General features: G+C 47.5%; 1 protein-coding gene and 1 long non-coding RNA gene across 3 annotated transcripts; one reads left to right on the plus strand and one right to left on the minus strand.

Moving 5' to 3' along the window:
- Positions 1-366: 366 nt before the first annotated feature.
- Positions 367-5,322, minus strand: LOC119088094. 2 transcript variants are annotated; one of them, XR_005091681.1, is made up of 5 exons: positions 5,154-5,322; positions 2,907-3,056; positions 2,658-2,816; positions 1,836-2,101; positions 367-1,739 (listed from the first exon to the last, which is right to left on the minus strand). It is a non-coding gene; the product is annotated as an uncharacterized LOC119088094 (long non-coding RNA). The 2 variants fall into 2 exon arrangements; XR_005091680.1 differs by lacking the exon at positions 5,154-5,322 and having other exon boundaries at positions 2,907-3,977.
- Rhou (ras homolog family member U) lies at positions 4,021-13,374 on the plus strand. Its single transcript, XM_028856352.2, is given in 4 exon segments — positions 4,021-4,199; positions 4,202-4,381; positions 5,742-5,800; positions 10,344-13,374. Coding segments are annotated over 4 exon segments (783 nt in total). The 5' UTR covers positions 4,021-4,111; the 3' UTR covers positions 10,800-13,374.
- Positions 13,375-27,328: the final 13,954 nt, after the last annotated feature.

Raw genomic sequence — 27,328 nt, forward strand, 5'->3', positions numbered from 1 at the left:
CTGGATACCTTGCTTGCTAAGCATGCTTTGCAGCTACAGGAGCTCAGCATGTTTCCTCTGGCCATGTACCTGATGTCCTTCCAACCCCCCCCCCACCCAGTGCTTTCATTTTTCTGCCGGAAGTTATGTGTATGAATTGCCATTTACTTTTTTTTTATAATAATCTTGCAGAACCAGTTCAGTTGGTTAAAAATATCAAACACCTAAAATAACACTTGTGGAAGACAATGCCCATATTAAAATAAATATTAGACATGTAAATAATGTACAGTAGAACTTTCCGATAGGTGTTCCTGAAAGTTTTGAACCAGTAGGATTTTGATTACTCAAATCACATTAAACTTTTATGATAAGAGTGTTGTTTAATCCATGGAATGTACAATGTGTGAGTCATTTTGCACCAGTCTAAAGCCAACAGCTATCCACAAAGTCCTATTTAGTATAAGTTACATGTTTGAACATTTCTAACCATTACAATTTTGAAATATAATGTGGCTTACAGAAGTAAATAAAACAAACGCATGAGCGACTATGAAGACTAGTGGTGAAGTCATCATTCAGATTAGAACCTCCTGACCACCTCCAGCCTGGATGTGACAATGTTTCTCAACCATGCTAACATCCAGCATTGCTAGGTTTCTCTCATTTCTGAACTTCACATACCCCAGTCAGATAGCTCATACTTTTCTCTGCCTGGCTTTTTTCACTTCTGAACATGTTGGTAAGATTCACTCTTCTTTGCTCACTCATTTTCTCTCTCTGTGTGTGTGTGTGTGTGTGAATTTGTTAGTGTGGGTACAGGCATTTGTATGCTCCTGTAGCAAAAAAATGATACAGATATTTTCTTTTCAGAAATGCTTCCAGCCAATCAACATTAACCACTGATTTTTACACTTTGAATTTTATGGTTCTAGTGAGAGTTCTTAATTTATTAATTCTAATTATCAACAAAGGGATGGTGAGTGAAAATAGGATGTTGGAGGTAAGGAGCCGGTGCTCACAAATCAGGCCCTGTGTTGGAATCCTTCCCCAGGACACTGGCGGTTGTGACTGCACGCGACCCTACTGGATACCCTGATGGCAGCGTGGGGTCATTTTTATGATTTTTCCATCTTCTCTTGCAAAAAGTGTTGACTGTTTCTTCTCATTTTTTCCCTCAGCATCTCAATGGAAAAGGAGACTAAGGTCTGGTAATGGTTAAGTCCTAGGATCTGAGGAAACACTGATACTGTCTCTTCACTGATAACAACCACCAGCCTAGGTACTAGCAGGTCCGAGAACCCTAATTAGCCATGAGGCGTGGCTGTACATGTGCAGTTCAGTTTTATAAAGATGTCCCAAAGGGGCCTTTGCAGCCAGGAGGGATGTTCAGAGTTGGGCAAGAGGGTCCTGTTGAGATCAGAACTTAAGAACTAAAATTCTGGGCTGGACATGGTGATGCACGCCTTTAGTATCAGCACTCAGGAGGCAGAGGCAGGTGGATCTCTGTGAGTTCAAGGCCAACCAGGGCTATTAAGAACAATAAATCAGACACAACATTAAGTATTTAGAGTAAGAAACACATCAAAGTAAGTTACATATTTTAGATGCTAACAAGTACCGTAAGCGTCAACGAAATTGTACGAAAGCGTAGTATTCTCGTTGGAGTTACTGGCTTGACACAGCTCTGTAGCACTGACTCCTTTCCCCAACTTTTTAGCTACTAACTCTTTGACTCCTTCAAGTTTAAGATGTGTTTCCTAGAGGAGGAGTAGAGATACACATGGCGTTTGTGCTTTGTGGGGTAACTATGGACTTGTTGCTTTACAAACACCGGGATTCAGATCGACACTTACCAATTGTATCCACTACCTTCTGATCCATTCCTGACTCTTGGACCAGACAGAGCTGCAATTACCAAGCCCCACCACACGTGGGTTCGTTCGTGGCTTTGTTTTTTTGTAAAGCACTGCACTCGTCAGGCTCCTAGTCTTCTCCATCTCAAGGTCAGCAGCTCTTTGCTCCTGGAGCCTCCAGTGATGAGGAAAGGTAAAGCCGGGACTCCCACAGAGGGTGGCAGTTTCCGCCTGGGCTACTGTTCCCACACCGGTGTGGCAAGCGTCTGCAGTCACAAATGAGACATGAAGTATACCACATACCAGCAGGAGAGGCTCGGATTCATGCCAGCAGTGGGGGTTTGGGCTTCCGATGACCCCAGTAGCAAGTGTTCCCATGCCACCTCTTTATCTCCCTCCTCCTGGCTCTGTGTCCCATTCAGCACAAACAAAATGTCTCTCCAGCCTTATTTTACTTGGCTTGCTTCCCAAAATGTTCACAGCTACTTCAAGGCCACTCCATAAGACGGGAAGTTAGAGTTAAAACGGATAATGGTCTTAACCCACAATAGTTAAAGTATAAACATTTTTGCAACATTTACAGAAACATAGTATCATGTGCCCACATTTTCAGGCCTCGCTGTTATACCAAGCAAAAGCTTACAGCCAGACACACCTAGAAGCCAGTATTACAGAAATGGTTTTGCAAAAAGAAAGCGTTAATGTAGTGTCAGCCATGAAGGAGACAGAAGGCACATTCAAATCTGTCTACCTGAATTGCCAGAGCAGAGGAATTTGGGTGCCCCAAGGGTACAGGGTAAAAGAGAGCTGATTGGTCTTCACCTGGGAGTTTCCGTTCTTTTTGCTGCCCTGGTCCATACTGCTGCAGGAGACAGTGTTCCAGGCTCCTAATCTATTTCCAAGACACCCTGTTCTTGTTCTTCAGATTCTGTGTAGGAGACTTTTGATTCCCAGGACTCTTAAGGGTTCCATATCTCGGTCCTGAAAATAGCATTGAAGTCTTAGAGCCCGACAGCACGGAGGCCTTGCATGATGCTCTCTCCCAGCCAGGACCCTGGATTGACAACTCACCTCTTGACAAACCCACTTCTGTATTCCACACCATCTTGCTGTACTGTGTACGGTCTGCATATAGGATGCTAGTTAGGATCCTGGCTCCATCATTTCCTCTGTGGAACTCAAATGTGTCATTCAGTGTCCCTGTACCTCAGGTTGTCCTGACTGTAAAATGGAAGGAATTCGTTTGGCAGAGTGGTTACAATAATATCTGGTACATAACAAGGCTCAATATTTACTAGCTCTTGTCTTTACTACCGGCAAAATAATATTAACGTTAACAGCATAAGGTTCTTCTTACACCAGAAGCAAATCAGGAACGTCAGTGCCCTGGTCAGGTACAGAAAGGGCAGAGAAAGGAGAGCCAAAGATAAACAGGCTATTTGTTTTTCAGAAAATACTAATGCAGCCAAAATTGCACTTAACTAAAGACTGTAAGGAAATTTGCTGGACCGTGAGTCAAGCCTGCCAAAGAGAGGGGGGAGGTATCCTGCACCCAAATGAGAACCAACGATTTTAAAAGAAAATCATACAACTGTCTGTAATCAGACTTAAGCCCTGCTCATCAAGACGACAAGCTGCCAGGATGTCATTTCTCTCTCCTCCTGGGGGACTGCTGCAGTCAGGGTCTACAGCACCCTACCCTTCCAAACCAAGACACTGAGGGGGAGGAGCAAGGGCAGCTGCGGGAACAGGGAGAGGAAGAAGCAGGGAGATCAGGGCAAGAAGGAGGTTATGGAGAAGAAAAAGAATAGGGGGTGACTGGAGAAGGGAGAAGGAGCAGAGGGAGGAGAAAGAACCAGGAGAGATGGGGGAACAGAATAAGGATGAGGGGAGGGTACAGAATTGGGGGAACTGGAGAAGTAAGGGCAGGAAGAGAAGCTGAGAGAGTATGGAAAGGAGGTGGGAGGGGTGAGAAATAGGAGGACCCGTAGCAGGGGCCAGGGAGCTCAGGGTCGGCGGCGTGGGTTGGTACAGCGGGGCCAGATCCGCCAGCCGCGCTGTTTCGAGGCGCTGCGCGCAGACGGGGGCGCTGTGGCCTCGGATTGAAGAAGGCGCCGCCGGACCCGCCTCTTTCCCCGCCCGCCCGTGTCGCAGGGAAGCCCGGCGGAGCAGGCTCGGCCACATCGCGGCCGCGCGGGCACAGTCGCCCAGCAGAGTGCGGACCTCGCGCCGCCTTTGTCCGCCAGTGGCAGCTGGTCTCGCGGCCGCCGCCCGCGATGGCCCCGCAGCAAGGCCGGCCCGCGTTGCCCACCCGTTGCGAGCCGGCGGCGGCACCGCCCGTACCGCCTCGCCGGGAGCGCGGGGGCGCGGGTCGCGCGGGCCCGGGGTACCCGGGGGCCGGGGACGCGCGGGCGGCGCCGAGGGGCGCGGCGTCAAGTGCGTGCTGGTCGGCGACGGCGCGGTGGGCAAGACCAGCCTGGTGGTCAGCTATACCACCAACGGCTACCCCACCGAGTACATCCCCACGGCCTTCGACAACTTCTCGGGTGAGCGCGGAGCGGGGCGCGGCCTCGGGCTGGGAGGCGCGGGAGCCCGGCCCGGGAGCGCGGGGCGGCGCGGGTCCCCGTGCAGCGGCTTAGCGGGGCGGCGGCGGGGTGTCCGACCGACCGGGCTCGGGGTTTCCGGAGCGAGCTGTTGCACAGGTGTTCTTCCCACCTGCGCCCTCATCCGTGGCTGCTCAGTTCCTGGGGGTCTCCGCCTGGAGCAACCGGGGTTGCTCCGTGGGTGAGCCGGCCAGGCGCACCGGGGAAGGCTTGGGCTTGCGAGAACGTTCCTTTCTTCTGAGCCCGGCGGCGCCTGCCTGGCCCGAGCCCCGCCTGCGCCGTCTCGGTTTCTGACGGTTGGCCCAGACCTTCCAGCTTGGCGTTAGCTGCAGCAAGTTCTCACGGGTGGGCTCGTGTTATCATACAAAGATACAAAAGTAAAGCAATCCTTTACCTTAATTTTTTTAAACGTCTTTTTGGAATTTAAGAAAAAAAAGTTTAAAAAAAAAAATAATCACGGAAGCTAGTGCGAAAATCTTACCCCTAATTTTTTTTCTTTTACCTCTGACCCCCAGTCTCCATGCCAGACCCTGATTGTCTCTATTTCAGAAACCCCGTGGATAAAACAGGAGTGAAGGGGTAACCGCCCCCACCCTACTCCACTCCCCACTTGCATTATAAATATTTATAAACAACCAGAAAGGCTATCAGAAAGAGACAAATTGTCTAATCTAAACTGAAAACTAGTTTCCTGAATGGGAGTCCTTGCTCTCACCCCATCTCTGGAGCCTGGTGAAAACCCGTGTGGCTTCCCTCTGCCGGCTTTTCTTTTTAATCCTCTTTTGAACTGACAGAGAGGAGTGCCCTTTTCCACACATAGGGCGATAGGCCGCCTGTGTTTGCGCAAGTTCTCAAAACTGCTGGAGTTTTATGATAAACCCTGAAGCCCGGAGACTTTTTCCCAAGGGAAAACAGAATTATCTATGAAGTTTTCCACCGATTTAAAAGTGGAGAGTTGGTTCCCACCTAACCACCACCCCACCCCACCCCCGCCCCGCCCCCCACCTTGTGTTGTTTCTAGGCCCTTTGAAACATGGGTGACAGGAAAATTAATCTTCCAGACTTGAGAGGAAAACACTAGCCTTCCGGGGCACCTTCCAGGGGTCAGGGCTTTGCTGCTGCCTCATGCTCTGTGGAAGAGGGAGCCTCCACCTCGGGACATTTGTGCATAAAAACACCTCCACGGGCTTCTGGAGTTAGCCAAGTCTTTAGTGCACTAAGAGGGTGCAGAAGAGGAACTGCCAATCTTCAGAGGGGGTGAAAGATGTCGGGATAATCATCTTGCTCTCTTCTCTCCCCCAAGCTGTGGTGTCAGTAGACGGGCGGCCTGTGAGACTCCAGCTCTGTGACACCGCCGGACAGGTCAGTATCAAGTTACACAGCTCAGCACTGGGAAAGGAAACAGCCTTTTAAAGGTTTCCAAACAACCTCTGCCATTTCCAAATGATTCCCTTAGTAACTGGGTCATTGTGAAACCTGGGGAAACAGGCCCACCCCTGCTTCGGCTCCTCTGAGGGCAGTGGGAGGAGGTGAGGAGGCCAAGAAGGACACCTCTGGGCTGGTGAAACAGGGCCCTGCCTGTTCTGGGCAAGAGATGAGAAGGCCGTGGCAGAAACCGCTCTCGTCGGAACAGGACCTTCCAATACCGCTCATTTTCTGGAGTTTGCTAAAAGAGAAAAAAACTACAGTAATGGTTTGTAATCATTTCTCTGAGTGTTTTATAGTCACTCAATCCAAGGCTAATAAACCAGATCCTTAAAGTTTATTCAAGGAAAAACTGTAGCTTCTGTTAGTGAATATTAGCATCTACCCCAATTCTGAGCAGGGACATGGTGCAGAGACGTGCTACGCTGGAGCAGGGAAGGAAGGACTTTTCTCTTTGGTCGTTCTTGAGGGCAGAGCACCAGATGAGAGGGCCAGGCAGTGATGCAGCAGGCATGGGTGTAGGGTCCCCTCAGTGCCCTTCAGAAGGGTTTGGGGGACTGGTCGAACCTGCCCCAGCAGCTCTTCTAGCCACTGAGGTCATGGGGTGCTTGTGAGTACTTAGATGCCCAGGTGACAGTGAGCTTATCTCCCCATGATGTCTAGAGCTGGCAACGTGCAGGGGTAGGACTGTCCCCTTTACTTTTTTGACTATCCATGATTATGAAGAAGCTAGCCTTCCTATGTCCCCCAGTTCTCGACCAAGCCAGGACCTTCAGGTTACTCACTACTCTAAGATAGCAGACTTGGGACTCGGGTCTGGCTTATTGCTTAGACCTCAAGGAGATCGAAGACTAGGCTGTCTTAATGGACCGTCACCATGGTGATAATGCAGCAGTGGAGTTGAAGTCCAGTTGGGAAAGCTGTTCAGCCCCTTTGCTATGAGTGGGAAAAGCCCAACCTCATCAGTATGTTCATTGTGTGGGAAAGAAACATCAAAATCCAGGCATAGCTGTTCATGCTTGTAATCCCATCTCTCAGGAAGCTGCAGCAGAAGGATAGCCACAAGTTCAAAGCCAACCCGGCCTATGTAGTGAGTTCAAGGCCAGCCTGGGCATAAGACGCTATCTCAAACGCAAAAATGCCAAAGATGGTGGTTACACACCTGTAATCTCAGCTCTTGGGAGGTGAAGACCGGAGGCTCAGAAGTTCAAAGTCTTTGGCTACATAGGGCATTTGAGTCCAGTCTAGCCTATGTGAGACCCTGCCTCTTAAAACCATGCAAACAAAGGAAAAAGTACCAAAGAGACAGTCTTCTTGCATGATGTCCTCTGAGTTGTTTTATTCAGAGAGAAGGCTGAGTTTTCCATCTGCAGAACATGGATAGAAGTATGTAGTGGCTGTAGGTACCCTGAGGACCAGACAGAAGGCAGGAAACCTGAAGTGAGGAGCTGCTAGGATGTTGGTTCAGGAATCATTGTGCCATCCTTCAGATGTCTCTACCTGCCGTCTTGGATTCTGAGAGAGGTGAGCTTTCCCTGAATGATGAGTCCTGGACTGGGATCTGGCACATCTCGGGGTTTCATGTGGTTTAGTGCATGAACTAGAAAGTGCAAGGCATGAATTAGAAAGTGCAAGGCATCAGCGTCCATAGAGCTGTGGCCTTGTCTGCTGCAGAACTGTAGTCTGTCAAGGCTCTGCCCCTGCACTGTGCTGTTTTCCTGGTGGACTCCTGAGAACTGGTCTACAGACTTCAGGTCTACAGGGGCTGTTTCTGCTTCACCTTCCTGGCTCCTTAGCCAGAATCTCAGAGGTTTGGGGAGCAAGGCTCCAAAGCCTAGTCACTAAGCCATTATGGACTCCAGGATGTGGCAGGGTGGCTACTTTCTCCCTGCATGTCCCACCCCCAGCCTGGCCAGAGCCTGGTCAGGTGTATTTTCCTTGCTCAAAGCCCAGGAAAGGAGGAGTGATTCATGGAAAAGTGCCCTGAGCTGGCCCAATTACCTGGTCACATTTCTACATTTGTTTCTGTTTTTAAAAAAATATTTATTTTATGTATATGAGTGACCTGTCTTCTTAGACCAGAAGAGGGAATCGGATCCCATTACAGATGGTTGTGAGCCACCATGTGGTTGCTGGGAATTGAACTCAGGGCCTCTGGAAGAGCAGCCAATGCTCTTTGGTTGTTGATGATGTTTTTTGAGACAGGGTTTCTCTGTGTAACAGTCCTGGCTGTCCTGGAACTCACCGTGTAGACCAGGCTGGCCTCGAACTCACAGAGATCCACCAAGGTGTGCGCCACCACTGCCATCTCTCCAGTCTCCTCTACATTGTTCTTTCAGCACAAAGTTAGCAGTGAGGAACTGAAGTCATTCTTTCTCGGCTTTCACATATAGGGACCTCATGGGGGCAGAGACCCCTGGGCTGCTGGGTTCTTCCTGGAGGTCATTAACTGTTGATTTATGTGACCACTTTGTTACTGACTCATAGTGGAAACAGACCCTCAGACCAAGAATGGCAAATGCAAATAAGACTGGTGTTGGCTCCCTTAAACCTGAGAAAGCAGCCTGTCCTGGCTGGTTTTTATGTCAACTTGATACAGACCAGAGTTGTTTGGGAAGAGGAAACCTCAATAGAGAAAATGCCCTGTAGTGCTTTGAATTAGAGTGCCTCCCCACACGCCCCCACACCCCCGCCAGGTACATTTGTTTGAATAGTTGGTCCCCATTGGTAGAACTCTTGGGAAGGATGAGAAGATGTGCCTTGCTAGAGGAGGTGTGTCTTGGGGGCCCACATTGAGGTTTCAAAAGACTGATGCCATTCTTAGTGTGCCCTCTCTGCCTCCTGCTTGTGGATCAAGATGTGATCTCTCAGCCATTCCTGCCGCCATGTTTTTGCTCTGCCATTGTGGACTCTAGCTAGCCATCTGAAACCGTAAGCCCAATTAAATGCCCTTTCTTTTTTTGATTTTTTTATAGCTGCCTTGGCCATGGCGTTTTGTCACAGCAATGAAAAATAACTAATGCATATCCCTGACAGATTGGCCTGTGGGCAGGCCTGTAGTATATTTTCTTAATTAGTGATGGATGTGGGAAAGCCCAGCTCGCTGTGTGAGGTTACACACTTGGGCTGATGGTCCTGTATGCTATAAGAAAACAGGCTAAGCAAACCATTAATCAGAACTGTAATGTGGCCTCTGCCTCAGTTCCTGCCTCCAGGTTCCTGCCTCGAGTTCCTGCCCTGATTTCCCTGGATGATGGACTGCAGGCTGTAAAGTCAAATAAACCCTTTCCTCCCCATGTTATTTTTGGTCCTGATGTTTATCACAGCAATAGAAACCCCAACAAAGACAGCCATAGTTGGAGAATGATGTGCCTGTAGATAAGACTCTAGGTAAACAGAACCTGCCAACTGAGCATTTGACTTTTTCCTGCCTGGGGAAGTCATCAGTGTTGGATGCTGGAGGATGTCAGCGCCCACAGATGCATTTCAGATAAGAGTGAGCTGATGTGAAAACTTTTCTGGGATGAGGCTGAGCTGGAGTTTCCTGTGAGCAGGAAATGGTGCTGTGGGGTCCTATAAGATGCTTGACAGGGGATGCTAACATGGATGCCTGACTCATGCCTGTTGTGGCTGATGTTTGGAGAATCTGTTGGTAGACTGCAGGCCATCCATGTTCATTTACCTGCTCCAGGCCTCTGTACCACAGACATCTGTGCTCACTCTGCAGCATACTATCTGTCTGAAGCACTGTGTGGAAGCCTAGCCATTTGCAGAGATGAAAGAAGGAGGAAAAGTGGGAGAAAGGGAAGAGAAGATGCAGCTAGGACAAAACTGGATTACCAGTGCCTGTGAGTGACAGTGAGGTACCGCTTCTTGGAACTGCTGCTGACAGTGGGCCTACACGGAGCTCCAGTTTCACTTCTCAGTCTTTCTGGTTGCTGAGGACCACAGTTCTGCACCGTGTGCTGGGGCTGGCAGGAGGAATTGGCATCCTTCACAGTTGTGGTCAGTCAGAGCAAGGCTGGATCTCAGAGGGGAGTTCTGTTAATAGACCAGAGTTTACCAGGTCAACTATTGGGTACCAACATGGATGAGTAGTGACCTTCAGAGTAGCCAAGTTCCAAGAGTTCAAAAAGAGAGTTGGGGTGACTGTGGGCTAAAGGGTAGAAAAAGCAAGATCTCATTTGCTTTGAGTGCCTTTCTGTGGCACCTGGCATGGCGGTCATGATCACTGAGGAGACAAAGCTTATTTGGAGTGTTAAGTCTGTGCTGTCCCTCAGAACTTAGAGAGGCTGCACATGTGTCCCAAGGGCAGGCAGCAGGGCAAGCCTGAGATACTGACTCTTCACTGTAAAAATATAGGTTTTTTTTTTTTTTTTTTTTTTTTTTTTTTTTTTTTATACTACCCTGGTTCTCAAAGTCATTCACTAAGGTGGCGAGAGCTAGCAAAGAGTAATGGTCTTGTGCTGTTCGGTTTCAGGATGAGTTTGACAAGCTGAGGCCCCTCTGCTACACCAACGCAGACATCTTCCTGCTGTGCTTCAGTGTGGTGAGCCCTACGTCCTTCCAGAATGTCAGTGAGAAGTGGGTGCCGGAGATTCGGTGCCACTGTCCAAAGGCCCCCATCATCCTGGTTGGGACACAGTCGGACCTTCGCGAAGATGTCAAAGTGCTCATTGAACTGGACAAATGCAAAGAGAAGCCGGTACCCGAGGAAGCGGCGAAGCTGTGTGCGGAGGAAATCAAAGCTGTCTCCTATATTGAGTGTTCAGCCTTGACTCAGAAAAACCTCAAAGAGGTGTTTGACGCTGCCATTGTGGCTGGCATCCAGCATTCAGACTCCCAGCAACAGCCAAAGAAGTCTAAAAGCAGGACCCCAGAGAAGGTGCGGGACCTGTCCAAGTCCTGGTGGAGAAAGTATTGCTGCCTGGCCTGACCCTCGCAAACAGCCGGTGTTTAAGCCGCAACAACTCTTGAAGACGTGGGTGTGGTCATAGGACAAGCCCTCAAAGTGTCCCCTTCTGTCCTTAATTTCCTGTCTGTGAGATTAAGGTTGAGATTCATATGCAAAATATGTTAGAGAAATTTGGAAGTTAAGATTTTTTTTTTTCATAACTCTGGAAACTTAAGAGCTGTAGACCTCTGGATTAATTTATATTTCATATGAAAAGGGCTCTTCAAAGCTAGGTGTCAGCATGAAATTCTGCTGCATTGTACAGGACAAAGGAGAACGTGACCCTCTCCTGATTAAGGGCTACTGAGTGCTCAGTGCATGACACGCACACCGGACTTGGTGAGATTAAGTCCCAGCTTTGAAACCACACACACCGTACCTGTTTTTGTAAGAGCAAAAATCTGAAAAACAGAGAGATGCTTCTGCCGACAAGACCTCATACCCATCCCTTTTGTCCTTTACTCGGACTAACTTGCTTAAGATTTTACAACAACCAAAACATCCCACTGGCTCCTGGCCTTGCGCTGACTGCAGAATACACCTGCTTGTTATGTTTTTGGTTTGTTTGTTTTTGAAATCACATGACCAGTTGTGTTGCTATGAAAATGGTGGAAATACCTCTTGGAAGGCAAGTGCTGGGTGCAGATCTGGCATTTTTTCAGGGAGCAGCAGCTCATGTTGGGTTCAGAGAGTGCCCTTTGCTTTCGGGATGGGCTTGTGCGCCAAGCTGTCTGTGCCCTGGTGATGAAAGCAAGGGGAAGTTCTTGCCTAGGGACTTTAAGCCGCCACACTCACGTTGTCCCATTTGCAAGAAGTGGGCACCTTCCTTGAGAGAAGCCATAGTCCATGATTGTGAGACACACACACACCTTTTCTTCAGTCTGCTGAAATGTCCATCTGTGCACACATACATGTGCTTATGTGCATGCACACATGTGTGTGCACACACAGATGGCCGGTTTGCTGATGGAACTTTGAGACACACAAAAAGCATGTTTGCAGATGTCAGGGTGGAATGCCTTCCTCTTCTTGACATTTCTTTGAACAGACATCATTTGGTAGAATCTATCTTCATTTACACATTTTTGAGACCACCTTAAAATGTGGGGTGGACATACTGTCGAGACCACCTTAAAATGGGGGATGGACATACTGTTGATATGCCTTCAGGGTCCTGTCACTAGGGAGGCACTGTATTGTGGGGGAAGTTCTTGTTAGGGGTCAGTCAGAACATCATGTTGTGGCACTTGTCCTTTAGAGGGTCTTATGGCTGCCTGTTCTGAGACAGCCCTGTGCCAGGAAAATGCTGCTGTAGGTACTTCCAAGATGCCACAGGGGCCAGGCAATGAATCACAGCTTCTGCTTTGCTGTGGGCAAGGTACCTCTTTATGGCCACCTGGTAACAAATTCTTCTGTCTGTGAATTTTTTTTTATATTAAAAAAAAAAAAAATCAACCTTACGTTTTTCTATAGAAAAAAAAGTAAAAGATCGGGCCATATTTCAGGTCAAAGACTTCTTCCTGCTGGTAAATAGGACCCAAGACTTTATTAAAGTTAAAAGGCTAATTGCTGAACCACAAGAACACACAAACTGGAACTGAGCCTTCAACACAGTGCCCGTGACATCAGCCATGCTTTCCTGAGGTGTTTCATGGTGGCCTGAGCGGTAACATTGTTTCACTTATGGAAATGCTTGTAACTGCCCCAGGGACTGAACTTGCTACCCTACTGTGCTTTAGCTGTCTGGAAAGCCCGCCTCCAAGTGGGGGCTCCGCCTGCCCTGTGTACAAAGGATGGGTGGGGAAGAGTGAGTTATTTAATTTTAAATGTTATAATAAAAGCAAATGTAGTAGAGACCAAGGCAATGAGCATTTAGAACACAAACTTGAGGTTTTGTGCCAGGACTGTTGGGCCTCACTCCCTGCCTCTGGGCCACTGGGAAATGGCATGAAGGATGCTGTGTGACTGAGTTCTGGACACTTTCTTCTAGGATGGATACCCCTGGACTGCTTATGCCACAAATCTGGCAGTTGACACTGACCTGCAAGTTTTCAATATGTTACTGCCGTCTGTGGAGTCATAAGATCTGACTGTACTTGAGGGTTTCCTGCATTTTTACTTTTCGAAAATAGAGATTTGGGCTGAGAAATTTTTAAAAGTATGTGCCTGGGTGAAAGGTATCGTTGGCTCTCTTCGAAGCTGAAAAGTGGCAGAATGTACAGCTTGGTGTCTCGGGAGGACTCTGGGAGCTGTGCGTATAGCTCTTGAGCTTGTCTCTGAGTGTAGGCCGACTCACCTGAAAAACACACCGTGGCAGGCCCCAAGACTGTCACCTCATCATGTGTGCAAGCAAACTTTCCATAACTTTATTTTCTGCTCAACAGACATGTGAGCAGCTACCCAGACGTCTCAAGCCAAAAGGGGAGCCTCGCCGCTCTGCAGGTGCCTTACCAACTTGTGCTTTTCCGTTTTCACATGTGAAGATGTTGGACAGAACCTTGTACTTGAAAATGCTATAAATGAGTTGTTATGAAATAAATTCTGACCTGTGGACATAGCTGCTCTTGCCTATTCCATCGGGAGAATAGAAACTCGGGCATGCCTTGGCCTGGAGCAGGTTAGGAAGCACCCTTGTGTTTAGGGGAAACTTCTAGTATCACGTTTATTGGACACAGGGCTTTGGGGGCTCTGGGGTTGGCCTGATGATTGGGACCCTCTGCATGTTCCGGAAAGGCCAGGTTAAAGGTCATTGGGCCAGAAAGATGGCTCAGTGGTTAAGGACATGTACTGCTCTGCCAGAGGTCCTGAGTTAGGTTCCCAGTAACCACGTCAGATGGCTTACAACCACCTGGGACTCTGGCTGCAGGGACTCTGACACCCTCTTATGGCCTCTGCAAACACCTGCACTTATGTGTGCATATTATACACAGACACATGTGCATACACCTAATTAAAAATAAAATCTTTTTTAAAAAAGATTAACTGTTATAGTTGTCTGGTAGCAGATAACTGCTGTGTTGCAAGAGGCAGGCTGCAGCTTTTGTGAGTGCCCAGCTGGACATCCCACCATGATGGTTGGGAATACTGTGCAGAAAGCAAACTCCCTCCCATTCCACAAGTGTCCAGGGGGCCAATGGTAGGCTAGCTTCACAGCCTTCGGCATCAACCTCAGAGTGGTAGACTCCAGCTCAGAGGGACCTGGATCCTTCACTTTCCTTCTGGAACTTGCTGACAGTGTTTCCACCCCTAGGGTAGATGAGCTGCTTCCCAAGATTTAGGAACTAGAAAAGGTGGGACAACAAGAACTACCTGGGGAGCCATCCCACAGAGGAAAGAAGAAAGAAAGGGTCCAAGGCAGAAAGACACCTGTTACATCCTGAGGCCAGGCTGAAACTCTGGTTGAACATATTCTCACATTTCCATGACCCCCTGATTTCTAATGTCTACCTGGGAACAGTGGACAGCCCCAACAATAAGACCTAATCTGCATATGAGGGATGCATGCGACTTGCCTGGGATTCATCTCTAAGAAGAGGGGCAGACTTTGCAGTTCACTTCAGGCCACTTCTCTGGAACATCCCACAACACTTTAAACTTCATTCATTGTATGAGTTTCCTGTTGCTGCTGTAACAAATATATTGCAAACTCAGGCATTTAAACAACCAAGCCTAACTACCTTATTGTTTCAGAGACTAGTAATCTAATGAGACCTCACTTTGAGAAATAAAGAGCTCAACAGTGTTGAGCCAGTGGGCTTAGGTTTCCTTTGGTAGTTTCTGGGGTCACCTGCCTCATGACTTATGTCTCCCTGCACCTTTGAAGCCAGTGATGGCTAGCCATCCCATTCTTATGTGGAATCACACAACACTGATGTTTTTGTCTCACTCTTTGCCACCCAAGACTCTTGTCATGAAGGCACTGGGTCTATTGGAGATAGTTCTGGGTGCTTATTATCGAAGACTATTGGGGTTCAGCCCCTCAATAACCTTCTCCCAGAGTTCCAGAAGAGATGCTACCTGTAGCAGATTAATTAATCTGAGGGATACTCAAATAAGTTTACGTACACAAAATTCTTAGTCCATACACTTTATTTTTCTGAGTCAGTTTTCTCTCTACATGCTGTTCTCATTCTTAGCTCCTCCCTGTCCTCTCGTTGCTCTATCTAAGTTCCTTCCATCTTTGTTCCTCATCTTAGCTTGTCCTTCTAATCCTTTTAAGTCTCTGAGGCTTACGGTTATAGACCCATACAAAGCAGCAATTCTCTGGCCAAAGGAAGGTCACAAGGCTTGAATTCTTACAGGGTCATAAAGGCTTTTACCATAAAAGAGTTTACCTCAGGCAGTGACTGTCAGGCTTTCTTTTACAACCCAAAAGGAGAGTGGTTAAAAGAGGTGGGGTCAACTAAGAGCTAAAATTGGTTAATATATCAGAAGAAGGGAATTTATGTGCTCAAACTACATTCCTAGAAGTAGTTAGGTAAAATGTTAGGAGTCTACAATGTTAGTATAAATCATGAGTAAAATAAAACAGCCTATTTTTCTTTAGAGTTTTAACTGTCTCAGTATAACTCAGCTGTGCCATTTTCTGGGAGGATGGGGGTATCTAGGCAGCCTGTGTCACAGACTGATGTACCTGCTGTGTAAAAGGCCCTTTTGTTCTAAGGAGGGTTAAAGCTTAATTAGGACAAGAAATAAAGCTATGTATCTAATGTCCACCTGGCCTAGGCGGTGTCTCTATATGGATATTTACCTTAATTCAGGAGACTAGCAGGTGGTCTGGAATGCTTATTCTGTCTGTCATTTATCTTTGGATGTCTGAGAGGTATTTCAGATAAAAACACTTTTGTTCAGAGCTGGCCCTGGCCTTGGATGTTAACTAAAGGAGATATCTGATTCTAATGCTAAAAAAAGAGAGAGAAAAAAAAAAAAAAGCCTGGAAGAAGGAAGCCTTGCCTGTGTGACTGTTATCCAAATACCTTAATTGTATATGGAAAAACTATGCCCCAAGAATGATCAATACACTGCAATAGCACATGAGAAACTGATTGCAGGAAATGGCTAATATTCAAAAGCCAATATCACCAAGACTCCTTAAGCCTTGACTTTATCCTCTGGAAGGGCCTTGGTTTCTTCCAGGTATAGCTTTGTCCTAGTCAGCTGAACTCCTACTTCATACTTCTGCGGCTCGTAGCAGCTTACCACCTAAAGGTCAGCTGATGGCAGCCTCTACCATGTGCCTTGTGTTCCTTTGGCCATGAGACCTGCATGGTCACAGGATCTAGTTTCAAGGGTAGAGATTTGGGAGCCTCTCTTTTGCACACACACACACACACACACACACACACACACACACCCAGACTACTCTGCCCACACAACTCCACAGCGGGTCCACTGGCTGCTTGCACTGTTCAGAAGCACTTGGGCAGCACTTGGTGCTGGCTTCCCGCTCTTTGAGTTTCTTCCCATGAATGTGTATAGGGAAATGTTACACTATACCACCTCTACTCAGCAATCACAAAATAAAACTGAAAAGCGGTAAAGGATAATACTAGAGGTGTGTGTGTGTGTGTGTGTGTGTGTGTGTGTGTGTGTGTGTGTGTGTGTGTGTAAGAGAGAAAGAGAGAGCCAGAAGAGAGATGGGAGATTATTAATTTCTGGACTTTGGTAGGGGGGTGATGTAAAGAACAAGCCTGGCCCCTGCATTCCTCTGGCTATGCAATCTCTTTTGCACAAGGCCCTGTTAGGATGCTACGTCCTTCTCCAGTGAAGTAGCCAGGATGCCCTCTCTTCTGTCAAGCAGATGTTAACAATGTTTGGACTCCTAGACTTGTTAGTGAAATGAACCTCTTCCCCTCCCCCAGCCCGACAAGTTACCAGCCTCAGGTATTTGGTTACAGCAACAGAGCAAAACTAAATGAGCTCATTGTTGGGCAGCTGTAGGAGTCAGACCTCCATCATTCAAATCATCAGCCTGCTGCCGCTTCCCAAACTGCCTTCCAATTCTTTGAGGGGACAGTTGCCCAACAGCACCAGCTCAGGAAGCTGCTTCTGGCCAAATGACCTATGGACTTTATGAAAGTTCCGTTTTCTAGCTCCGGGGCCCCAGGGATCACAGTCTTGATTTCTCTGGTCCCTCCTGAACAGAGAAGACTCCTCAGAGGTGCTAAGCAAGGCAGCTGCCCGCAGCCGCTGCATGTGTGGGGAGCAGATCCTTTGTGAGCAGAGAAACGCATTTGTCTCAGAGGCAGATGCCTCACGTCTGCTGTGTTTGCTTTTACAGTCTTCCTGTTGGTGGTAAGAGAGTGTGTTAGCCGGGGTCTTTTAAAGGAACAGAACCGTTAGAACAAATGAATATATATATATAATTAGCCTGGCTTACAAGCTGTGGGCCAGCCAGTTCGACAATGGTGGTCTCCCAGGAGAAAGGTTGTTGTTCTGGAAGTTGTTCAGTCCAGGAGGCTGGATGGCTCAGCAGTCCCAACCCTGTGCTGGAGTCCCAGAGGACTCCTAAGGAGCTACTGGTCTCCAGTCCACATTTAATCCCAACGAAGTCACTAATACCAGTGAAGGAATGTCTCAGCAACAGGACAGATGAGCTTGCCAGCAAGAGCGAGGGCAAGCAGGCAAAAAGCAAAAGCAGCCTTCCTCCATGTCCTTTGAAGTGGGCTGCTACCAGATGGCCTGGTCCAGTTTTAGGGTGAATCTTCCCACCTCAAATGATCCAAGAAAGAAAACCCATCACAGGCATGCCCCGCTGATTTTAGTTGATTCTAGGTGGAGTCAAGCTGACAAGATCAGCCATCGCAGTGGGAAAAGCTGCTTTGTAACTTTCCGTGCATCCAGCATGGTCCTTAGGCTCTAAGAAACGTCTCTGATATAAAGAGTACATGTGCTAGGCTTGGCACCTTGTGCAGGCAGCAAGAGCAGGGGAGAATAAAGACTAGATTGCTTCAGAGACTTCTGGGGTTGTGCAGCAGATGGGCAGCAGCCCTGGGGCCGAAGGAAGTGGGGCCCCCTCCGCTGATTCTCCGTTCGCATCTTGTTTCCTGGAGAAGACAGTTCAGCTCAAGGTAATTTCCTTCCTTTTGTCTTTTTAGATTTATTTATTTTATTTTGTATGTTTGAGTGCTTTGCCTACATGTATGTACATGCACCACATACATGCATGGTGCCCTTGGAGTCCAGAAGAGGGTATTGAAACCGGAGTTACAGATGCTTAGAAGCCACTCTGTGGTTGCTGGGGACTGAACCCAGGTTCTCTGCAAGAGCAGCAAGAATGTTCTTAATGCTGAGCCTTATCTCCAGTCCTGGCAATTCCCTTTCTGTCTTCATGAAGTGACTGCTCCTTGTTGACCCTGCTCCTGTGAATAGTATTCTGAAACTTTTCCACAGAACGCCGAGATCCCCAGGGCACTGCTTGTCCTTGATGGGGGCCAGCCATGTAGCCCAAACAGTGAATAACATCCGACATTTTACTGTATTCCATTTTCCTCATTTCCAGCATTGTGAGAAAGTTTAGTTCCAGGTTATTTCTGTGTAGATTTTTTGTGCTCTAGACAGGCAAATTCCACAAGGCTCCATCTGGAGGACAAGGTTCCCTAGGAACCTTTTGTGACCTATTAGGATGTGGTTGAGGTTGGTTCATTAGAGCTGGCCAAATATTCAGGATGCAGTTTCCCAAGATTAGCATGGCTACTGCCTGGAACAGCAGCAACTCAGCTCCCACTTGTCACAGGGAGACAGACTGAGAAGTTTTGTGGCTGCCAGGGCTTGCCAGCCGGTAGGTCAACTCTTTTCTAGCAATCAGCTGAGCAGCAGAGATGCCTCCTCAGATCTGTCTAATTGTGAAGTAACCTTGATTAAACCTATCTCTCAGAGACTTTCAAGAGAGACATGAGAGCTGGGAGATGTGGGATGCTCAGGACAGGAGGGCCAAGTAATGGGGTACCACACAGGATAGGCAGAGCTGCAGAAGCAGGGGGCGGGTAACACACAGGATAGGCAGAGCTGCAGAAGCAGGGGGCAGGTACCACAGAGGATAGGCAGAGCTTCAGAACAGGGGGCGGGTACCACACAGGATAGGCAGAGCTGCAGAAGCAGTTGTGTGGGGGGGTGTACCACAGAGGATAGGCAGAGCTGCACAAGCAGTGTGTGTGTGTGGGGGGGGGTGTACCACAGAGGATAGGCAGAGCTGCAGAAGCAGGGGGTGAGTGCAGAGTCGCTCAGTTACCGGACATGGCATGTGACTGTCAACACTGAGACCAAAGCATGAACTTTTTACCATGAAATTGTTTAATTACACGTTGGTTTGAGTTTAGCTGCAGAAGGGAGTGCCTTATTCCTCCTGTTTTGTGCATCAGAGGCTTAGTTACGACCCAAACACCTTTCACCCTTCAGGCCCCTGATAAGAGACTCATCAGAGCATTTGGAGGTCAGAGGGACATGGGTCAGAGGTCATGAGTTTCCCCAATGAAAAAACTGTCTCCTCAAAGGGCAACTGGGAAAGCAAAACAAAAGACAGAACTGGAAAGAGGTCTTGGTGAGGAAACCTCACGCTCGCTAACAGTTGACAGAGCTGGGGAGAGCAGAGGCCAGAGCTGGCCAGAGTGTGGGGCAGTGGTTGAGCACCCAGTCAGTTGGAGTCAGCTGGGAACTGCCCTTGCTTCAGCTAGATGCTTTGAGACTTAGGTGAACCAGAGGAGCTAGGGAGGGTGGGGAGGGGCTGGCAGACACTGGAGTGGTCCCCCACTTCCTCCTCCCCCTCCCCTTCTCCCTCCTGACTTCGTGTGTCTGTGTCTGTCTGTGTCTGCCTCTGTCCCCCTGTCTCCCAGTTTCTCTCTCCTTATACAGGTCTTTCCTTGTTGAGCAATAACTTAATCACTCTCTTCTCGTTTCCTAAATGCTTGGGTACTCTGCTGGGTGAATGTGTTCCAGGCTGGTGTAAACTGAGGGCCACCCCCAGAAAACATGCAATAGGAGAGAGGTATCAAAGATTTATGTACTAAAAGGTTGGGGTGGTGTCTGGGAAGGTAGACTAGAGGAAGCTAGCAAACTAGCAGGACAACCTCAGGAAACGATGTACACTGGATGGTCCCATCCAAACCTCAGGGAAGCCTGTGGTCTCAGCTGCCATTCAGAAGAGTGTCACATTGGGCAGGAGCAGCCGGGCATCATACTTGCATGACCAGAGTCTGGCTGGGGTGCTGGAGAGAGTGTGGTATGGCCACCTGGTGCTGCTTCCTCTTACTTAGCAGGAGCCTGAGGATCAGACTCCATCCATGGTGATAACGGCAGCCATTGTGTACCAGTTGTTTGTGTGTGTGCTCAACTATGCTTTCTGTAGTTGCTTGATTCTCAGAACCAATCCAAATTTGTTTTTATTTCTGGTACTTGAGTTGAACTTGTCCAAGTTCAACTGTGTCTGGATAGTGGGAGAGCTAGGATTTCATTGGAATACATAAAATGACAGTCAGCAAAGAACAGAAATTCACTTCCCATCCTAGGAACAGAGCTTACACATCAGTTCATCCAAGCTGGGCAAGTCATGGTGAGCAAGGCTCACTGTGATACCTGGCTACTCTCCCGTAAGGGGTAGGCCGGGTTTCCCCAGACGATGCGCCCACCTCAGCCAATCTGTCTCTCTGCTGTCCCAGTGTCAGTCTTGACTTCTAGCTGAGTGACAGAGCCCATATCACCCCTCAGTGTCACTGCACTCGGGTTTCAGAAAGCAGTGGGACGGCTGGGAAGACTCCGCGCAGCATCTTTGGAATTCCGTCCTGCTGACCTGGTTCCAGCATTTCTCATCACACAAGAGCCAGGTGGCTGCCCTTGTTCATCTTCACAAGGCAAATGGCCCACTTGGGTTTATAGATGATCTACCGCACAGATGTTCTCTTTCAGAACATCGACCGTGGAAATTTGATAGACACTTGGAGAATAGAGGTGACTATTAACATTTGAATCCCTTCCCTGTCTTCCTCTGGTTCTTCCTGCCCAGTAATAGGAACCAGCAAACCTGTGCCAAGTTCAAGTGAGGGTCAATGGCCACATTCTCTCCAATACGGAGCTCTGGTCCAAATTCTCACCCCAGGGGCTGCAATGTTTAGCAGAGCTCAGAGTGGAAGGGGCTGGACCTGGGCCTGATGGGGATTCTAAAGGTACTCTCCAATCTGGGGTGCTCTCAATGACCAGGACATAGACGTACAAAGAAATTGTTGTCCGACTGAAATTCAGTTTGGTCACTTTGTATTCTGCCTGTGGGGAAGGGCTATACATTTTATTTTATAAAACTGCATTTTTATTTTGTTTTTTGGGTTTTTGTTTTGTTTTGTTTTTTTGGTGAGGTTTCTCTGTGTAGCCTTGGCTGTCCTGGAACTCACCCTGTAGACCAGGCTGGCCTCAAACTCAGAGATCCACCTGCCTCTGCTTCCTGAGGGCTGGGATTAAAGGTGTGTGCTGCCCCCTCCTAGCTCCACAAATTTGTATTTTTATCACTAACCCACCTGGCTGGTTACAGAGGCTAACCCGAAGAACAGAGGCCGGGGCTCAACTTGTCATCGGTCAACCCAGCTCTTAATGCTGACAGCTCGTAGGACTATGGAGGCAGTCTTGGAACTTTTGCTCAATTCCAAATATGCAAGCATTTTCACCCAAAGGGGGCTTCACTAGGCCTTGTGCTTCAGCAGGAGGGAGAGAGTGCCCAGGACAGTCCCGCTGCCCTCCAGGGAACTCAAGGGAAGCTTGTATAGTCCGGAGTCCTTGCTGCGTCTGCCCCTGGAGCAGTTCAAGTCAGGCATTCTAAGGGTGGAGGCTGCAAACTTGGAAGGGAGGAGATAGCGGAAGTGCCCCCAACTAGATTTTTTGTGAGAAAGTTTAGTTCCAGGTTATTTCTGTGTAGATTTACAAAATCCTGGTTCTCATTACAGACAAACAACATGACTGGGAAATCAAGTCCCGTTCTGTCTTAGATAGGACGGAAGGATTCCAGGGACTTTGCCATGGGGTCAATTGCAGAGAGCAAACAGTGACAGAGGAAGCCGGAGACTTCTTGGAATCAGCGTGTGTCAAAAGACTGCCTGCAATTGCACCCACTAAGTAACTGTGTTAGGAGGCAGGATGGTCACTGGAGAGTAGTCCAATGTTATCGTTATCCCTGTTTTATGGCTGAAGAAACCGGCACACAGTACCTTCCCAGGTACCTGCCCTGGGAACCACAGAAGGATCGCGATTTCACCGGCTGCCTCTTGTGCCAAGCCTGTGGTCTTGGTGTCTGAGGAGGCTCTGCTCTGGGGTTACTAATAACAGAAACCGTCTCTGAAGATCTTTCCGTGTATAGCACAGGAAGCTTAGGCTATTGCAATCCCCTTTAGTGCTTCCTGATTGGCAGAAGGAAATACTGCTTTGTGTTCGGAGAACAGTAGCATCCTGCTCCTCATGATGCCTTCTATTGCAGAGGCTCCTAACTTTTGGTCAGTTATGGAATAAGGGAATACCATGCCCTGTGCAGATGTGTTTTAAGCCTGGTATGGTGATAAAAAATATGAACATTATCCAGCCCTCCTGGGAGCCTGACTTCTTGCTGCTTCATATAGGTCTGAGTTTCTTTGTTTTCCATGGGGGGGGGGCCTGGGGCTGGCCCCCCTTGTCTGTCAATTATTGGAGTTCTGCTCCCCACTGGCTGGTCCGAGCCGAGATTCTTGGCAGCTTCTCCCTGGGATGGTGTGATCAGGTTGGCAGAGGTGGGCGCTGCATAGAGTACAACAGCTATAAACGCCACCATCCTGGTAGGCCCGGGGCTGATAAGAGCCCTGCTTCCTGCCGTTCCCCAGAGTGCTCCGGAGGCCCTCTGCACTCCTTAATCCTCTTCTGCATTTGCAGATAGCTGCCACTTAGTGTCTTCTAAGGCCCTGAGGCATGTAATTGCTTTCCTACTGGGAGGCTGACTGACACTAACATTGTTGCACCTCCCCTGGTTCTGTTTGTAGGCTGTCTGTGAAATATGATGAGAAAATAAATCAGAACCAAAGACAAAGAGGCTTATTTGGAGAAAGTAGAAACAGTGACCTACATGCTGCCATCCCCCAAGAAGCAAAACAGCCAGCCCTGGGACAATACATTCCCTTAGAGCTGACCAAGCTTGTGTGTGAATGAAGATGTTAAGGACCAGTTACTGGGATAGCTAGGCAAAGTGTATCCACTGCCGAGTTACATGGTCCACAATTCCTAAACGTTGTGTTTTAGATACCAGCATCAGTAGGTGGTGTGCAAAGAATAGCGAAGGGTAAACATTTGGGCTGTCGGTAGCTGCATCCATTCAGAGGTTCTTTGGACCAAATTTGTTCCTGTGATCCTGAAAGCAAAGAAGGCGCTTATGGGCAGGCCTGCTCCGAGTGAGGGAAATTGTTAGTCCCACAGGTATGAGGAGAGAGACCACTGACCCAAATCATAGCCAAATTAATTAAAGCAAGCTTTTTTGCTTCTTGTTTTTTGAGACGCGATTTCTCTGTGTAACGGCCCTGGTTGTCTTGGAATTCACTTTGAAGACCAGGCTGGCCTCGAACTCATAGAGATCCACCTGCCTCTGCCTCCCAAGTGTTGGGATTAAAGACGTGCACCACCACCACCAAGCTAAAGCAAGTTTTTTTAATTCGTGTACGCATGCTGTCTCTCCCTAAAGGTGGGCTTCAAGAGTTCAGCATTGAACATGGGTAAGATAAGGGTTCTTATAGTTTAGGAGCACAGGGTTTCCAAATAGGGGATTTGGCAGGCAAATAGGCAGGGTTACAGAAGCAGAACATAAGCATAGAAAGTTGGTCATAAAAACCTCCGGAAACAAAGACATGGCTGCAAGGTGGTCATAATAAGGTGGTCATAACAACCTTTGAAACTAGGGTATGGTTGCTGGAATAGGCAGTACAGAACCTTTTGTAGTTAAGATGGGGGCATAGCCACCTCCTTGAGAAACAGAGATTTAATCAAAACAGGAATGTTTATGTTTACTATAAAATGTAACTTATATAATGTTACATAAAGTTTATAAAGTAAACTATACAATGTTTACTATAAGATGCTTTCCAGCCTAAAATGGAGGTAGTCTGGTTTATCAAAATTAACAGAATGAGGTCCAGAAGAACAAGTTCACCATTATGAAAACAAAAACAGACTGGTTAAGAGAGGTTACCTATGTCTGGAGTGATGGCTCAGTGGTTAAGAGCACTGGCTGCTCTTCCAGAGGGCCACTGCCCGACCTGTAGGCAGCTCCACCAAAGAGTCCATCCATCCTCTGCAAGTTTTTGATTGCATCTTGTAACTTTTTCTGTGAGTTTTGTGACGTTCCCATTCTCTGTGAGAACTCTCTGGAGGAATTAGAGACACACTGTGGCCACAGTGCCTGAGACACCCTTAGGCCCATTCATTTAGTTGAATGCAGTTCAGTGTTGTGGAGGTAGGGTTTGGCTTTTGGTCATACTTTGCGTCTTAAATGAAAAAATTCTTCCCAGGCCATCTGGCCATAGAGTTAGACCTTGTTTAAAAAAAAAAAAAATAAATAAATAAATAAATAAATAAATAAATAAATAAAAATAAAAAATAAAAACCAGGAGCTGGAGAGATGGCTCCTAGTGTTCTTTAGAAGGTCAGAGGACCCAAGTTCAGTTCCCAGCACCCACACTGATTAGCTCACAACTGGGTGCAACTCCAGCTCCAAAGGATCCGAAATCACATACAAGTACTCTCTATCTATCTATCTATCTATCTATCTATCTATCTATCTATCTATCTATCTATCTCAACTAAAATAAGATAAAGAAAACTTCTTATGTCCAATCTGAGCTATTGTGAGAATAAAACAGATTTTAGTTTTGTTTTATTTTTGATTTTTTAAGACAGGGTCTTACTCTGTGGCTCAGGCTGGCCTCAAACTTGCAATAATCAGCCAGGTGGTGGTGGCACAGACCCTTAACCCCAGCATCTCAGCACTCAGGAGGTAGAGGCAAGTGGATCTCTGTGAGTTTGAGGCCAGTCTGGTCTACAGAGCAAGTTCTAGGACAGTCAGGCCTACATACAGAGAAACTCTGTCTCAAAAACAAACAAACAAGCAAACAAACAAACAACACCTTGCAATGACTTCCTGCCTCTGCTTCCTAAGTGCTGAGATAACCATGCACTGCCACGATCAGCTGGAATAACAGCTGCTGGTCCTGGTAGCCTTTCTTAATTTGGGGTTTGCTTTCCAAACCTGAATCTTCTAAAAGCTGGGCTTTAAGGAATCCTAGTAGAGAATGTTATGTTGCCAGAAGTGTTTGGCTAAGGGTCTTTTGCACCCGTATAGAAGATGTTAAACAGCCAAAAGCAGTGTTGATGTATACCAGACCGCTTTCCCGAAGGAAGAAGTTCTGCACCAAGGTCTGCTGGTGTCCTTGTCACAGTGGCCGTTATTTCACACTGGAGACATCTTTTCCTACACGGGTCCTGGTTCAGCATTACTCCTCAGCTGTGGGCCACCCTGCTCTGGGTATTAGGATTCTCAGGTACCTCAGCTCATACAGGTGGCTTCTCATGGCTGTTGTACCTACACTGTAGGAAAGTCATGCTGGGGGATGTCTTTCTGTACACTTTGAATATATGTTGTTCCCATTGGTTAATAAGTAAGCTGCTTTGGCCTATGACAAGGCAGCTTAGAGGCAGGAGAGAAATCCAAGGAGAGAGACAGGAAAGAGAAAGGCAGAGTCTGGAGAGAAGCCAGCCTGCCGCCCAAGGAACAATGTGCCAGCATACCCTAGTAAAGCCATAGAACACGTTTGTCGAAACATTAATAGAAATTGGTTAATTTAACCCCGCACTCGGGAGGCAGAGCCAGGCGGATCTCTGTGAGTTTGAGGCCAGCCTGGGCTACAGAGCCAAATCCAGGCACCAAAAACGACACAGAGAAACCCTGTCTTGAAAAAAAAAAAAAGATATAAGAGGTATCAAGACGTCTGCCATAGGCCATACAGTTTGTAAATAATATTAAATCTGATTGATTATTTTATAAATGGCTGAGGGACCTCAGGGCTGGGCAGGACCAGAGGAACTCGGGACCAGAGAACTTTACGGCTACACAGTCATCGTGTCTTGGCTACTGCAGAGGCCAACAAGAAGCATGTCGGGTTCAAGGGCTGTGACCATGCAAGAGTCTCAGCATGGAAGCCCCCTGTGAGAGCTTGGCTGCTGCCCCATACTCAGCATATGGCCGGCAGACACCTGGTTTGGGTCATACTCCAGAAAACATATTTATCTGGTGACTCCACAGTATGAGCCTCACTTGGTTGAGCGCTGCGGATAGTTGTTCGGATGTCATTTTTTAAGAGATATTTTTATTCTTTTTAATTATATGTGTGCAGGCGTTTGTATGAGGGTATGTGCATGTGAGTACAGGTGCCCACAGAGTTCAGAAAAGGATGTCCAGTCTCCTGGAGCTGGATTTCCACACAGGCTGCTGAACTAGGCAAGAGCGGTCTCTACGCTTAACCACTGAGTCATCTCTCCAGCCCAAGGCTGTCTCTTCTAATTGAGTGCTTTTTACTTCCTCAAACTTTTTTCCGAAGTTAAGAAAGGCAGCCCACCTGTAAGCCCAGCATTGGAGAGCTGGAAGCAGGAGGGTTTAATGCCAGGCTCGGCTGCGTGGTGAGCTCAGTCTCGGTTATGGAAGATTTTGTATTAAAACAAAAAACAAACAAAACCAAAAACCAAAAATTCTTAAGTCTTTGTGAGATGCCAACTAATATGCTCATCATTCTCAGAGCATGAGGCTCATTTTTATTTTTGGCTCATGTCAAATGTAACATATTAACTCATCATTGCAGTTACAATTTTAGATGTATTATACTTTGCAATGGGAAAGTGTGAAATTTCTAAATAGAAGAAATCACAGAAGTTACTCTCTCCCAATATGCAGAGCCATTGCCTCTTTTGAGGCATAAATCTGTATTTTTATGGATTTAAAAGCAAAATAAAATGTATTTGCTGACCTTTGTCCATTAAGACTGATGACAAAGTCCATTAGTCAGCAAACAAAACAAAAACAAATAGCGACAACAACAATAAAAAACTCTTCAAGAATAAAAACACAATATCAGTTTATTGGGGTTCAATTCAACCAGTATTTGCTGGTCATTTATTTCTCCCATGTATGATCCTATTTTTCTTTTTTTGTTTCTCTTCTCTGTTACTCCTTTACCTCCGACCTAAACAAGTTGCTATGTAACCACTGCAGGCCCCAAATTTGTGGCAATCCTCCTGTCTCAGCCTTCTGAGTGCTAGGACTACAGTGTACTATCTGGTGAGGCACAGTTCTAGGCATCATAAATTCCAAGATGACTAAAAGTCCATTCTTAGGAAGCTGAACATGACTTCCAGCACAACGTGGAAAGAGCAGGACTGGTACCAGGGGTTCCTAGCCTTTAGGTGCCTCAAAACCTGGTATCCATTCTCTTTGGGCTAATGGACGCTACCCAAGGACAAAGACCACATCT

This window comes from Peromyscus leucopus, chromosome 5 (genome assembly GCF_004664715.2).
Source record: "Peromyscus leucopus breed LL Stock chromosome 5, UCI_PerLeu_2.1, whole genome shotgun sequence".
NCBI lineage: Eukaryota > Metazoa > Chordata > Mammalia > Rodentia > Cricetidae > Peromyscus > Peromyscus leucopus.